The following is a 12,259-nucleotide window of genomic DNA, read 5'->3' as shown; positions in this document are numbered from 1 at the left end:
TACGGTGAATTTTCTTTTTAAGATTTCGAACTGATTGTAAAATTTAAAACAAAAAGTACAGCCTAGAAATTATGACAGTATAAATAATTCATACGCGAAATATGTACAAATACTAATTTATTTTATCGTTTACTGCTATAAAAGTATGCAAATCTATAACCAAAACTGTTTATGTTTGACATCTAAATTTAGTAACACTTATAATCCTCATAGTGCATAAAAGAACGTAGCGTTGTAGACACTGATAAGCAGAATATTTAACATGACGGCATAAACGTAGGTGTCAATAAACATAAACAAATTATAAACACTTATAACTGAATATTATACAATAACCTTGCCTTATAAGGTATTTCTCCCACTTTCTTAGCGTGTCTTCGGGGTGTAGTGGTCTGCATGCTGAGCACGTATTCCAGAGATCCGTGGTTCGATTCCTGGCGAAGGCATTACATATTTTTCATTTTTCCTGCTTCAAAAATACCTAACGCCTCTACAGCCTGGCTTCAGAAGTATTTAAATAATAACGACACATTGCTGCTCGAAGTGTAGTTTTTATATTAGCATTATTACTTTAGAGCTATGTTATTTCAGTTAACTTCCAAGAACCATGAAAATGAATATCTTTAAAGAGTTCTGTTTCGAACTTAACTGTGCGTTCAGGACGACCAAGGATTGCGTATGTGTTGTCTCTCATGAGGCTCGCATTTCTTCGCATTCAAATTTTTTGTGATAATCTTTCGCGCATTTTACGTTTGATCAGAACAAAAGCCTCTCATACTCTTTATTCAATGGATCAGCTGGTTATGCACATCTTTACATTTTCCATATGTTCTTAGTAATGATTTTTTTCAGTAGTTGTGTATGGTACATAAAACATATAAATTATGTGTTAACCGATTAGTTATGTAATGGTAAAGCTTTCGATCAAAGAAGCTATTAAGTTTTCAAGACATCAAAAATTATTAGCTCCTTTTTTTTTTAACAGCGTGGATGAGTTGTTCGCACTGTTGCAAAGTCGACTGTTGGCTGAAAGACTTAGAGGTTGCAAACCAAGGCATATAAATACTTGTCAAGCTGTACGTTTGTCTGCAGAGAATTTCAAAATAAATGGAAAAGCTTTTTTTGGGTTTACTAGGATCGAATTTGATCATGTAATAGAGTACTATAGAGGACATAATGCACGTTTGTACATCAGTCTTTGAGGCCCACCAGCGGCCGAGCGATAAAGTCGCTGAACAGTGGTAGTTCGGTCCGAGGTTCAAATCCCGCGAACGGGCTGGCTGCATGAGCGTTTTCGTGGTTTTCCCCATGTGTAACGTGTATACGAGCCAGTTTCCCTTAAAAAGTCCTCCACGAAGGCAACCCTTCCCTTAGGCAGATAGCCCTAGTGTGCTTTGCCATAATTAAATACATCATACACCAGTCTTCCTTTAATTTTGCATTATTAATTTATAAAAAGAGCCTTAAATTAGGTTTTGGCTTCAGTTTATCCCAAATATGCGTAATCATTATCATCTGCGAAAGTTTCTTAACTAGGCATTTTAAATTTGAAAAATTTAAATTTATTATAAATTTAAAGTGAGCAGTGAGTTCTTTTTTTCATGTCACGATTTAACCATTTGATAATATTGTATCAAAATGACACTTCGTATAATTCCGAACATTATTTCAGCTTTATACGAAATGTCTGAAGTTTAAAATGAAAATACCGAACAATAACTGTAGTTACATTGTAGATAGAGTCTTTAGGTTTTTGGTGCCGGAGATGTGAAAAATGTGCAGTGCCATCGCCAGGATTCGAACGCCGCACCTCCCGAATACGCGTCGAGTGTGCTTCCAGTTACAACATGAAGGCATCCGGAAGAGAGAGAAAGTATCTTATAACATCATCTTTATTTCATAAATGTATATGGATTTAACTAACCGATCAGAAAGCGATATTATTTATACTGGTAAAAAATTGTTTAAAATATAGTATAAATATGATATAATGTTATCAAGTTGCATTAAAAATGTAGCATAGCGGGCGGGTAATTTTTATTGTATTATTATTACATTCTAGACCCGTTGGCGCAGTGGCTAGAGAATCGCTCCGCAGCACCACAGGTCCGGGGCTCGATACCCGGGCTGGGCAAGGTCGACTCAGCCTTTCACCCCTTGATTTCCATCACTTGGTCGATAAAATGAGTACCAAGTTCGCTTGGGGACTAAACACTGGGGGTCCTGCAACAAGCAGACCACTTCTTCAGGGCATATCCTTACGCACCCCGGGACCCACAGTCAAGAAATCAGATTTCGGGCACTGCAAGCCCCAGCCCATTATATATAAGAAAGCTTATAGTCTTTATGATTAGTCTAAAAATATCCATTTCGACAGAGTTTAGTACTTGATGTTATGCAATGCGTTCATAAATTCCTGTTACTATAGCTGAAGTGTTTCATTCCAGCATATTTGCTGAATATCGTTGCATTATTGTTTTTAAAGCTATGTTGTTTGACGTTAGTGCTTTCTGAAATTATCCAAAACATATAGTCTTAAAATTCAAGTGCTGTTTCTTTCATTTGTAAAATTTTATTTTGTGCAGCAGAAAAGATATTACTTAATATTAATGAGCAGTTATATGGTTAGAAAAATTAGTCCTGTACATCATTTGTTTTTATTTTGAATAATTAATTCAACATTATGAAAATTTTTTATTATATTATTATTTTAGAACTACTCTCTGTTAAGAACTGCCCTGCGCTTGGACATGTAAAGCCTGTTATGAAAGCTGCTAACACAAAACCGGAAGGTGATGTTATTGACTTGACATCAACTGAAAAACCTGGTGATTTTATACTGTTTCTTTAATATTCAACAAAGTAAAAAACATATTCCTCTACACTTTCTTTATTTCGAAGCATTTTACATTTTTAATACTTTAAAAAATTGCAAATTTTATGTTGCACTTATTAGAATAGAAGTTAATTGGATACTTTGGAATAAATTAGCATGACATTAATTTTCTCTTAAAGCGTAAAATTCTTAGTTGGGCTTCGAAAATACAACAAGACGATTCTAAGATATTGAGTAATCAAGAAAATTTTCCAAAGTGAAGATTAGCAAGTTTATTATAAAAAATAGTGTAAAAATAAATTAAACTAAATTTTTGTATCTAATTAATTATGAACATAAATCATCACTTAATAAAGTGTGTTAAAAGAGATGCGAATTAAATTTATTATCTTAAACTATCTTATGAATGTAGTAAGAGTAGATGTAAATGAATTATACAGGGTGTGTCAGTATAGCGGTGACAAACTTTCAGGAGAGATAGAGTAAACCTAGACGATGGGAAATCACATAGCAATGCATGGTCGGAAACGCTTTCCTGGCGCGGGTAGTGACGACACAAAACGTAAAAAGGAAGGACACAAACAGTGAGACAAAACATGTTTTATTATGTTTAGTACAGTATCTACAAATAAGAAAAAAAAAAAAAAAAAAAAAAAAAAAAAAAACAACGATCGTCATTAAAGAAGATGTTCGAAATTACGACCCCGGACTGTGACGCAAGCCTCATTTCTCTGGCGGATGGAAGATCTGCATCACGAATGGAAGATCGCATGGAAGATGCATGACGCACGGTTCCTGCATCACGGTCCGAGTCGTAATTTCGAACACCTTTGATGATGATAGTTGTCTCTTTATGTTTTTTCTTTGTTTTTGTTGCACTTCGAATAATAAATGTGTTTTCTAACTCCGTTCGTGTTCTTTCTCTCTTGACTTGTGTCGTCACTACCACGCCAGGAAAGCGTTTCAGACCACGCAATGCTATGTGATTTCCCATCGTTCTTGGTGTACTTTATCTCTCCTGAAAGTTTGTAACCGCTGTACTGATAAACCCTGTATATACTTTAAATGTAAATTTACGCATATTATATACCTATTTATCTATGCAATAAACTATAGATATTGATATAAATTTATTTCAAAGAAATTATTTTGAGTTTTGACTTGATGATTTCTAGATTTTCGATATCATATTTCAGCTGACTGAGTTAATGAACAACTCATCAACAATTAGTTTAGGCAGTTCTTTTTTTCTTAATTCTTTACATAGTTATTTCAATAGAAATCTAAGGGGGGGGGACTGACATATGCTGTTTCATTATTTCTTAAGTTACCGTGCATGATGAAATAAGAATTTTTAATTGTAAAATGGTAAAGCATTTATAATACTATTTAATTTTTTTTATATACTTTTGTATATTATTGAATAAAATAAACGTTATAAAGATTACAACATTCAAACTACATAAAATATCCCTATACGTTACAGTATGTCTTAATCTCTTTCCAGTTATTACTAGCTTATGATATCTCTTTTTTGCGTAACAGATATTTAATATTTCAATCTTGGGCAAACGTAAAAAAATGGGCAAAACGTAACTGTATTTTTTTTTTTTTTTTTGGAAGGCGAGAATTTTTTTTTTTTTTTTTGTAGTATATTTTGCTGTTGGAAAGACATTAAAATTAGCTATAATTAATTATCTATGACTGTTCCCTCTTCTGCTTGCTCAGCTTTATATTGTATACTTTTATTGAAAATACAGCAGTTACCATCTTTTTGTAGATTTTCGGATTTAGATCTTAATTTAAAGTTTAAAACTAGATAATGTTTGTTCAGAAAGGTTAGAGATTAAAACTAGTAATATTGAAAATAAGCAAGAAAATATCAGAAGAGTATTTTTAAAGTAATGTTTGAAGTACAAACTACGAACATCATCTGCAATAATAGATAGATTTTAATGAACACGAAGGGAATTATGTTTGCATTTCTTCATGAATTAGACTGATATAATGCTTTCCATTATCTTTCCATTCGTGTGAATCAGTTATACAGATCAGGATTTAGACAGAAATACTAAAAATGAAAAATCACATTGACTACTATTTTACTCATTATCAGCTTGCCTAAACATTGTAACTAATTTTTGAGCCATTAGTTGATAGTTCCAGTTATAATTAATTTCAGGGTATTTTGTTTAAAATGGGTAAAGTTGATTTTATAAGCGTAAAAAATGCATAATAATAATTATTTGTTATTGTTGCTTGTTCCCCAGAAGAATTTCAATATGAAGACTTCTTTCGAGAGCAGATAGCTAAGAAAAAAAGGGATCATTCCTATAGAGTATTTAAGAAAGTAAATCGGCTGGCTCATAACTTTCCTTGTGCAAAGGAATATACTCATGGTGATAAGGATATTATTGTGTGGTGTAGCAACGATTATTTGGGAATGAGCGGTCATCCATCTGTAAGGGATGCAGTTATGTAAGTGTTCACTTGCTAATTTAAGCTCTTTCTACAATGTCTGCTATTTTAAATGCAAATATAAAATATAAGCTACTGTACGTCGAGAAATATAGTATATTTATTATTTTAAGAAGTGTTAATAGTGCAAATGTTTTCAATAATAATAGTTTCTGGCTATTGCTATTTATAATTCAATTTTTGCAGCTGTCTGCTATTCTAACAATGATATTGAAAAAAAGAAACGGTAATGAAGAATTTTAAATTAATAATGGTGATTTCATATAGTAATTTGATAAACCATACTGTAGGTAAAACGTAATTAGTACATAGCTAGAAAACGCGTTTGTGATAATCAAGTGTTAAATTTAACCTCTAAGTTTAAAACTGAAATCGACTTATGACCAGCTAATTTCGTGCCATATGTTCTTGTCAGTTTATTTTACAACCGCATTTTGACACTACGCCTTTGGTAAAATTAATTTGTAATCAAGTAAACAGTTAGAAAATATCGTGTAAGGGTTTGAACTGAGTTCGCTTACATAGACAAATTTATAACTGAATATTAAGTCTCTTACGATTTTAAAAAAGTAATTAATTCATTTGATTTTACATTTTTTTAAATAAAATGAAAAATATTCAAGTTTTCTACGTAGAGGTAGATTTTGTTTTAGATAATACCACTGTTAATTTTTTGATTTTGCAGCAAAGGTAAGGTATTGGTACAAATTAAAGGTACTGGAGTACACTTTCATATTTTATGCAAATTATTTTGTGCATTTATAAAAGCACATGCCAACAACGTGTACAGCATTCACTGCATGCTTTTATCGTTTCATTGTTAAGTTTGTTAAGCGAAAAGGATTTTGTATCAGCTGAATTCTTTTAATCATAGAATGCAAAACTTTATAAAAATACTAGATATAAATACAAAAACAGTTAGCGTATTATTCGTTTTTATTCTTATTATTTTATTTCAATGGAAGAAGAAAATTATTAATTTCACGTGTTAATTCCATTTCCTCCTACAGTAAGGCTGTTTCAGAACATGGTGCAGGAGCTGGAGGAACGCGAAATATTTCCGGCAACAGTACTTACCACGAAGAACTCGAGAAGGAACTAGCTTCCCTTCATCAAAAGGAAGCCGCTTTGTTGTTTACTTCATGTTACGTCGCAAATGATTCGACATTATATACTTTAGCAAGACATTTACCAGGTTGTATAAAATGGCTTTGAATTTAATATTTGCTTGATGTTTTAACAGGATTTTCATGAAGTCTCATACTGTAGGATGTATCTGTGTTATATTTCACCTTCATAAAAATTATTTTAGTAATTATTTCCTTGTTTTAGTAATCATGTTAGTAATTATTTCCTTGTTTTAGTAATCATGTTAGTAATTATTTCCTTGTTTTAGTAATCATGTTAGTAAATGATGCAAAATAAAGTAGAACATTCATGTAATGGAATAAAATACTTGTTGAAATATTTTCACAATAACTGTGCATACTATGTTTCACATAACACGTGTGAAATCAAATTTTGGCATAACGAGGAGGAAACAAAAGAATATTACTATTATAATGGCAAAAGATCTGAATGATTTCAATTTATTTGTATTAACACACGTGTACTCATTTAACAGCGAGTTTGCTGTACAAATGAACTGTACACATGTCGTTAATTCTATAAGCATGCGATGATGATTAAGATATTGCCTGCAGCAGAGATGTGATGACAACTAAAAATTAAACAATCGTGCCGAGAGAATCCCAAGTCCCTGCTGCAACTGGCACATTTAGCCTTTTTGAGCAAAGGAGGCAGTTAATGGAGCATTTAAAAAAACTGAGCAATTGAAGTGGAAGTTTGAAAACAATAAAGCTGAACTTTGAAAGCAATGGGAGTTTTTTAAGGTCCATAACTATAAATTCATAACTTACTCGTATTACTTTTAATTCTTATCATTTTGAATTACTCAGACATACAAATTGCAAGTTTTTTCAAAGTAAGAGTAAATAAATTGTTTTTAATATCAGGTCTATTATAATCTCAATTGTTATCAAATTATTGAGTAGTTATGAATTAAATGATGGATTTGTATGATTTTTACTAGTTTACCTTTTGTCTTTTGCCTTATCTTTCCACCATTTATTTCACTCATATACTCCAGAAACACCTAAATGGAAGGTTAAATGCTTTAGCACTTAAGGAGAACCAAAAGAATGATATACCTGATTAGAATGACAAGTAGATAAGCTTTTCTGCAAAAGCATTCCAATGTTTGCCTGAATGCAACGATCTGAGTTTCTTTGTTCGCCCGGAAAAAGTTTACACTCTAGGAACCGCTGTTTGCTTTAATCAGAGATAAAATACTCGATAGGCGTTTCCGTCCATTCGTAATTAAATTTTGTGGTGTTATTCTAAATACTCAGTGAGAACTATTCTTCTGTGCTCTTTAGCTATAAACCGTAGCTATTGATTTTTTTTTTTTTTAGTAAACCTTAGTTGGGGTTATAAAGTTTTAGTTTAGAGGAGTCAGTCAAACTTAATATATTTAATTTGGTACTGCTACACTAAGGAGCGATTATCATAAGGGAATTTTGCTATATGCTTTAACTCTTTATAAACATGATCGACTCTATACATCTAAAGACGAAATAGACAGAAACTCTATAGTTTTAATTTCCTTCGAAATTGGCGAGTCCTTAATAATTAAGGAACATCTCATTAAAAATCACTGATACGTCATTAAGTTTTTAAGTGTTTTGTTTTTATTTTCTAGATTAACATTTTATCAAGAACCTATGAGGAGGCTGATAAGTTTCTGGCTTTGCTTAGAAAGAAAGGGACCCAGGGTTATGAAATTACCTATTGTTCAATATATTCTCACTTCAGATTTATGCATTTGTTACATTATTGTTGCAGCTTTTCTAATCCGCTCAAATAACCTTTTCTTGCCATTTCATTACTCCCGAAACCAGATCTCAGTAGTCTCTTTACCATCATCATTGTTCTTGAAACGATGGCCCTTCACGTGTTTCTTCGGTTTTCGATGAAAACAGATGATAATTCGAAGGGGCTAGGTCTTGCGAGTAGGACGATTGGTTGACCAACTGGAAGCCCGGGGTCTTCAATTTGGCTGCCATAGCGCTGAACGCGTGTGCAGGTGCATTTTCATTCAGCAAAAGGATCCCTTTGGTCAACTTTTCTTTGCGTTTCTTCTTAATTGTCTCCTTCAACTGGACAAGAAGGTTAACTTAATATTGTACGGTTATACTAGATCCCTGAGGTATGTGGTCCATTAACAGAATGTCATTGTTGTTCTGTAGAGACATTAGGTATTTTGGAAGCAGACAAGATGAAAAGTGAGCAAACGCCTTCGCCGGGAATCGAACCACGGACCTCTGGAATACCGACCCAGCGTGCAGACCATCACACCCCGAAGGCACGCTAGGAAAGCGGGAGAAATACTTTATACCCTAAAAACCTTATACCTAAAAATACCTTATACCTAAAAAGATGAGGATTATACACACCCAGGATTTGGCGATTGGGTTCCCTAAAAACCCCGTCGCCCTTTTTAAAGGGCGACTGAAGATTTTAGGGAACCCAATCGCCAAATCCTGGGTGTATATAATCCTCATCCAACACCCTTTTAGTTCGAGCGCCAGTGTAGAGACATTAGGTATTTTTGGAAGCAGGCAAGATGAAAAATGAGCAAACACCTTCGCCGGGAATCGAACCACGAATCTCTGGAATACCGGCCGAGCGTGCAGATCACCACACCACGAAGGCACGCTGGGAAAGCGGGAGAAATACCTTATAGTCCCAGAAAATGGACGCTATGACCCTTTTTCGTCGATTTCTGCGTACGGAAGTTCCTCCGCCATGTTGACCCTCTATGACGTCATTCTTTTGATTCCTTCTTGGCTTCGGAGTGATAAATGTGCAGATTTCATTCTCAATCACTAACCTAGCATAAAAGTCATGTGTAGCTTCAAAATCGGTCAAACCCGCCTTAGATGTCTCAGCTCGTTCCTTCCTCTGATAACACAAATATTTTGGCACCCATCTCACTGAAAGCTTTCGCATGTCTGGGATAGTTTTAATAATAAACCCTACACGCTTCTGGTAGTGATATTTTTTTTTCATATGGAGTGTTTCTAACTAATAAAAAAGTCATCTTCATTACTCTCTGGCAGAATCTCCTTATTGTCTAGTAAAATTTCATTACCAGTCTGTTGCTAGTCTTAAAAACCCATTTCTTTACTGGTACTTTCATTAATCTTCCTAGGAATGTTCATTTAATATATTTCTTACATTTCTTATTATAGGTTGCCATATATTTTCTGATTCCGGTAACCACGCGTCAATGATTCAAGGTATACGAGACAGCGGCGTACCAAAGCATATTTTCAAGCATAATGATCCTAAGGATTTGGAGAAGAAATTAAGTACAGTAGATCCAAGCCTGCCAAAAATTGTAGCGTTTGAAACTGTGCATAGTATGACTGGTGAGTTAGTACACGTTTGTTAATACTATTGCAACCTTTGTTTATTTTCATTAGTTTAAAACTTTAAACTATTCGGTACATGTTTTCACATTTCACATTTGGAAAGCGCAAGCATCCGTAAATATACTATCACACACATTTCAATGTATTATTAGCAAACATCGGGCTTGGGAATATGTGATATAATATTTACTCTTATAATCAGTATATTTGAAGGAACAGAAATAAAATACTATTAAATTTAATTGAAAAGTTTCAGGATATTATTGGTAAAATTAGCATTCAAAGGCAGTGTATAAAACAAAAGTGATTACTACCGTATACGCTTGTGTAATGTCCGCACCCCAACTTTACAGATAAAATGTATGTAAAAAAAAAGTGACCCGCCCTTTTAAATGGAATAAATCTAAATTATATCGAAGTATCTAAATGTCAAATAAAGTATAAAAAGCTTTTAAGTTTTATCCTTTAAAACTAACTGCATTTGAAAGAACTCGTAAGATACATACAAAATTTTTCATGTCAGATTCAGCGAAAGAAGGCATTTAAAAAATTCTGTTGAAACCTGGCAATACTTATTAAAATCAAATTGAAGAGAAATCTTAGATTGACATTCATGCTACAGAAAAGCTCTTTGCGCTTGCAGAGAATCTAATATAGGTTCTTCTTCTCAAAGAAATGAAAAATTTTATTATAACTGTTAACGTTATTTCACTTTAACCTTTTATAATTCATTAATGCTTGCAGGTACACAAAAATGTATATTTTTATAAAAGAAAATATCTTTTACAGTATCATTGGCTTTATATCCATTGATTTACGCAGATTTAAGAGCGGGGTGAGTTTAATTGCATAGCTGTTTACAGAATATAATCATCATAAACTAAATGAAGTGCTGCGATTTCTCAAACTATGAATCAATAATGAATTTTATTTTTACATTTAATTTAATGCATTCTGGTTATATATAAAACAATAAAAGGGATTTATAAATTTTTAAACAGCAAAGAATTTCAGAACAAATGCTAAATATTCTTATGACAGAAATTGCTTTTCAATGATTTAGTGCCTCCAGTAGTAAAATATTACTCCTCATTTTGGTTCACAGCACAAAATATGCACTGCATTGATTTCATTAATAAAAATCCTTTGAGTAAAAGCTTAAAATGATTGAAGGTTTATTGATGCCTTTACTAGAAGATAAAATTTCCTTTTCAGAGATTAATTCCTTTCTCCAGAATATACAGAGTTCGCTCCCATATTCCATGAATAAAGCTAACTGCTGTATAATCAGAAATTTTGAAGTAACAAAATAAAGGCTTCTTTTCATTTTACAAGGCTAATCTTGTTGCTCACAATGCACGTTTAATACGTATTTTCTGATAAGATCGCTGGTAAGACGCTTTCTGATAAGATCCTCAAACGTTTTACAAAAATCTAATACAGTTTTTTCATCTTTAGAATATATAGCTGAGCACATTTATATTGGATTAAATTAAATATTTATTTCAGATTCATTTAGTTGATAACAGTCTTCTTTCCATGCCTCTGGTTTGAGTTTGAGAATATCACTATATCAGCATTGTTAATGGACACTTTGGTCACTGCCTGAGGTCCTCGCGAGTATTAGGGGCCCATGTATCAATCTCATTTTTATTAAGAGTAAATATAAAGGTTTCGGAATACTATAAAAGGTCATGGCTAATGATTCTATTAAAGCGGCCTTGTCTTTCCCCATCCTGTTACTGCAAGCAATATACTACTAGTGCATTAATACTATAATAAGGAAAGTTATGTTAAGGGGTATTTTGCCCCAAATATAGCATATTTATTAGTTAATAATCAAACACTAAATATAAATGTAATTGCCACATCTTTTATTTAGATACTGTTGCATGTGTACGGGTTCGTAGTAAATTGAATGCACAAATCAGATGAAAAGTGAATAATATTTATTATTATCAGAACAAATAAAACAAAATTATTGAATTTCCTCAGATATTCGTACAATATTGCAATATCTCACAGTAGTTATCTTTTAAACTACTCAAACATTCAACAGACCATAATTCAAAACAAAGAAAGCTAATCCGATTTCACCGGCGAATTCGCTACAGTAAACAACAGCAGTTTTCTAAAAACTCTCACCTGAGAGGTTTTGATTTCGCTTTTATAAACTTTTTAAAAAGTACAAAAAACTTCTCGAGTTTTTTGGATATTAAAAGAATACAATTACGAGATATCTATTTATTAAATGCGCGTGCTCCTGTATTTTTAATTTTTCCGGCGTAGCTTTCTCTTCAAATAAGTCGCGCGCAGCATTGCACTGGGAAATGAAACAATTTAATAACAATTCTGTTAAAAATAGCAAACTAAATAAATCAATACAAAAACCGTAACAATGCATCAATACTATAGTATTCTGCATTTTATGAATGTAGAATACAGGATA

General features: G+C 32.7%; 1 protein-coding gene across 14 annotated transcripts in view; it reads left to right on the top strand.

The window, feature by feature from the left end:
* Positions 1 to 12,259, top strand: part of LOC118204857 (5-aminolevulinate synthase, erythroid-specific, mitochondrial-like) — a 70,473-nt gene that overhangs the window by 39,186 nt on the left and 19,028 nt on the right. For 7 of the 14 annotated variants that reach the window (XM_085808083.1, XM_085808085.1, XM_085808082.1 and 4 more), the window contains 4 exons: positions 2,715 to 2,828; positions 5,107 to 5,314; positions 6,325 to 6,509; positions 9,628 to 9,807. In XM_085808083.1, the coding sequence (XP_085664209.1) occupies positions 2,715 to 2,828; positions 5,107 to 5,314; positions 6,325 to 6,509; positions 9,628 to 9,807 (687 nt within the window). The remainder of the gene's footprint in view (positions 1 to 2,714; positions 2,829 to 5,106; positions 5,315 to 6,324; positions 6,510 to 9,627; positions 9,808 to 12,259) is intronic. The other 7 variants (XM_085808086.1, XM_085808090.1, XM_085808091.1 and 4 more) reach the window with 3 other exon arrangements.

The sequence above is a fragment of the Stegodyphus dumicola genome, chromosome X1 (assembly GCF_044657685.1).
Source record: "Stegodyphus dumicola isolate Sdum_Otavi_A_Nest chromosome X1, ASM4465768v1".
Classification (NCBI taxonomy): domain Eukaryota; kingdom Metazoa; phylum Arthropoda; class Arachnida; order Araneae; family Eresidae; genus Stegodyphus; species Stegodyphus dumicola.
This window is presented reverse-complemented; position numbering and strand designations above follow the sequence as displayed.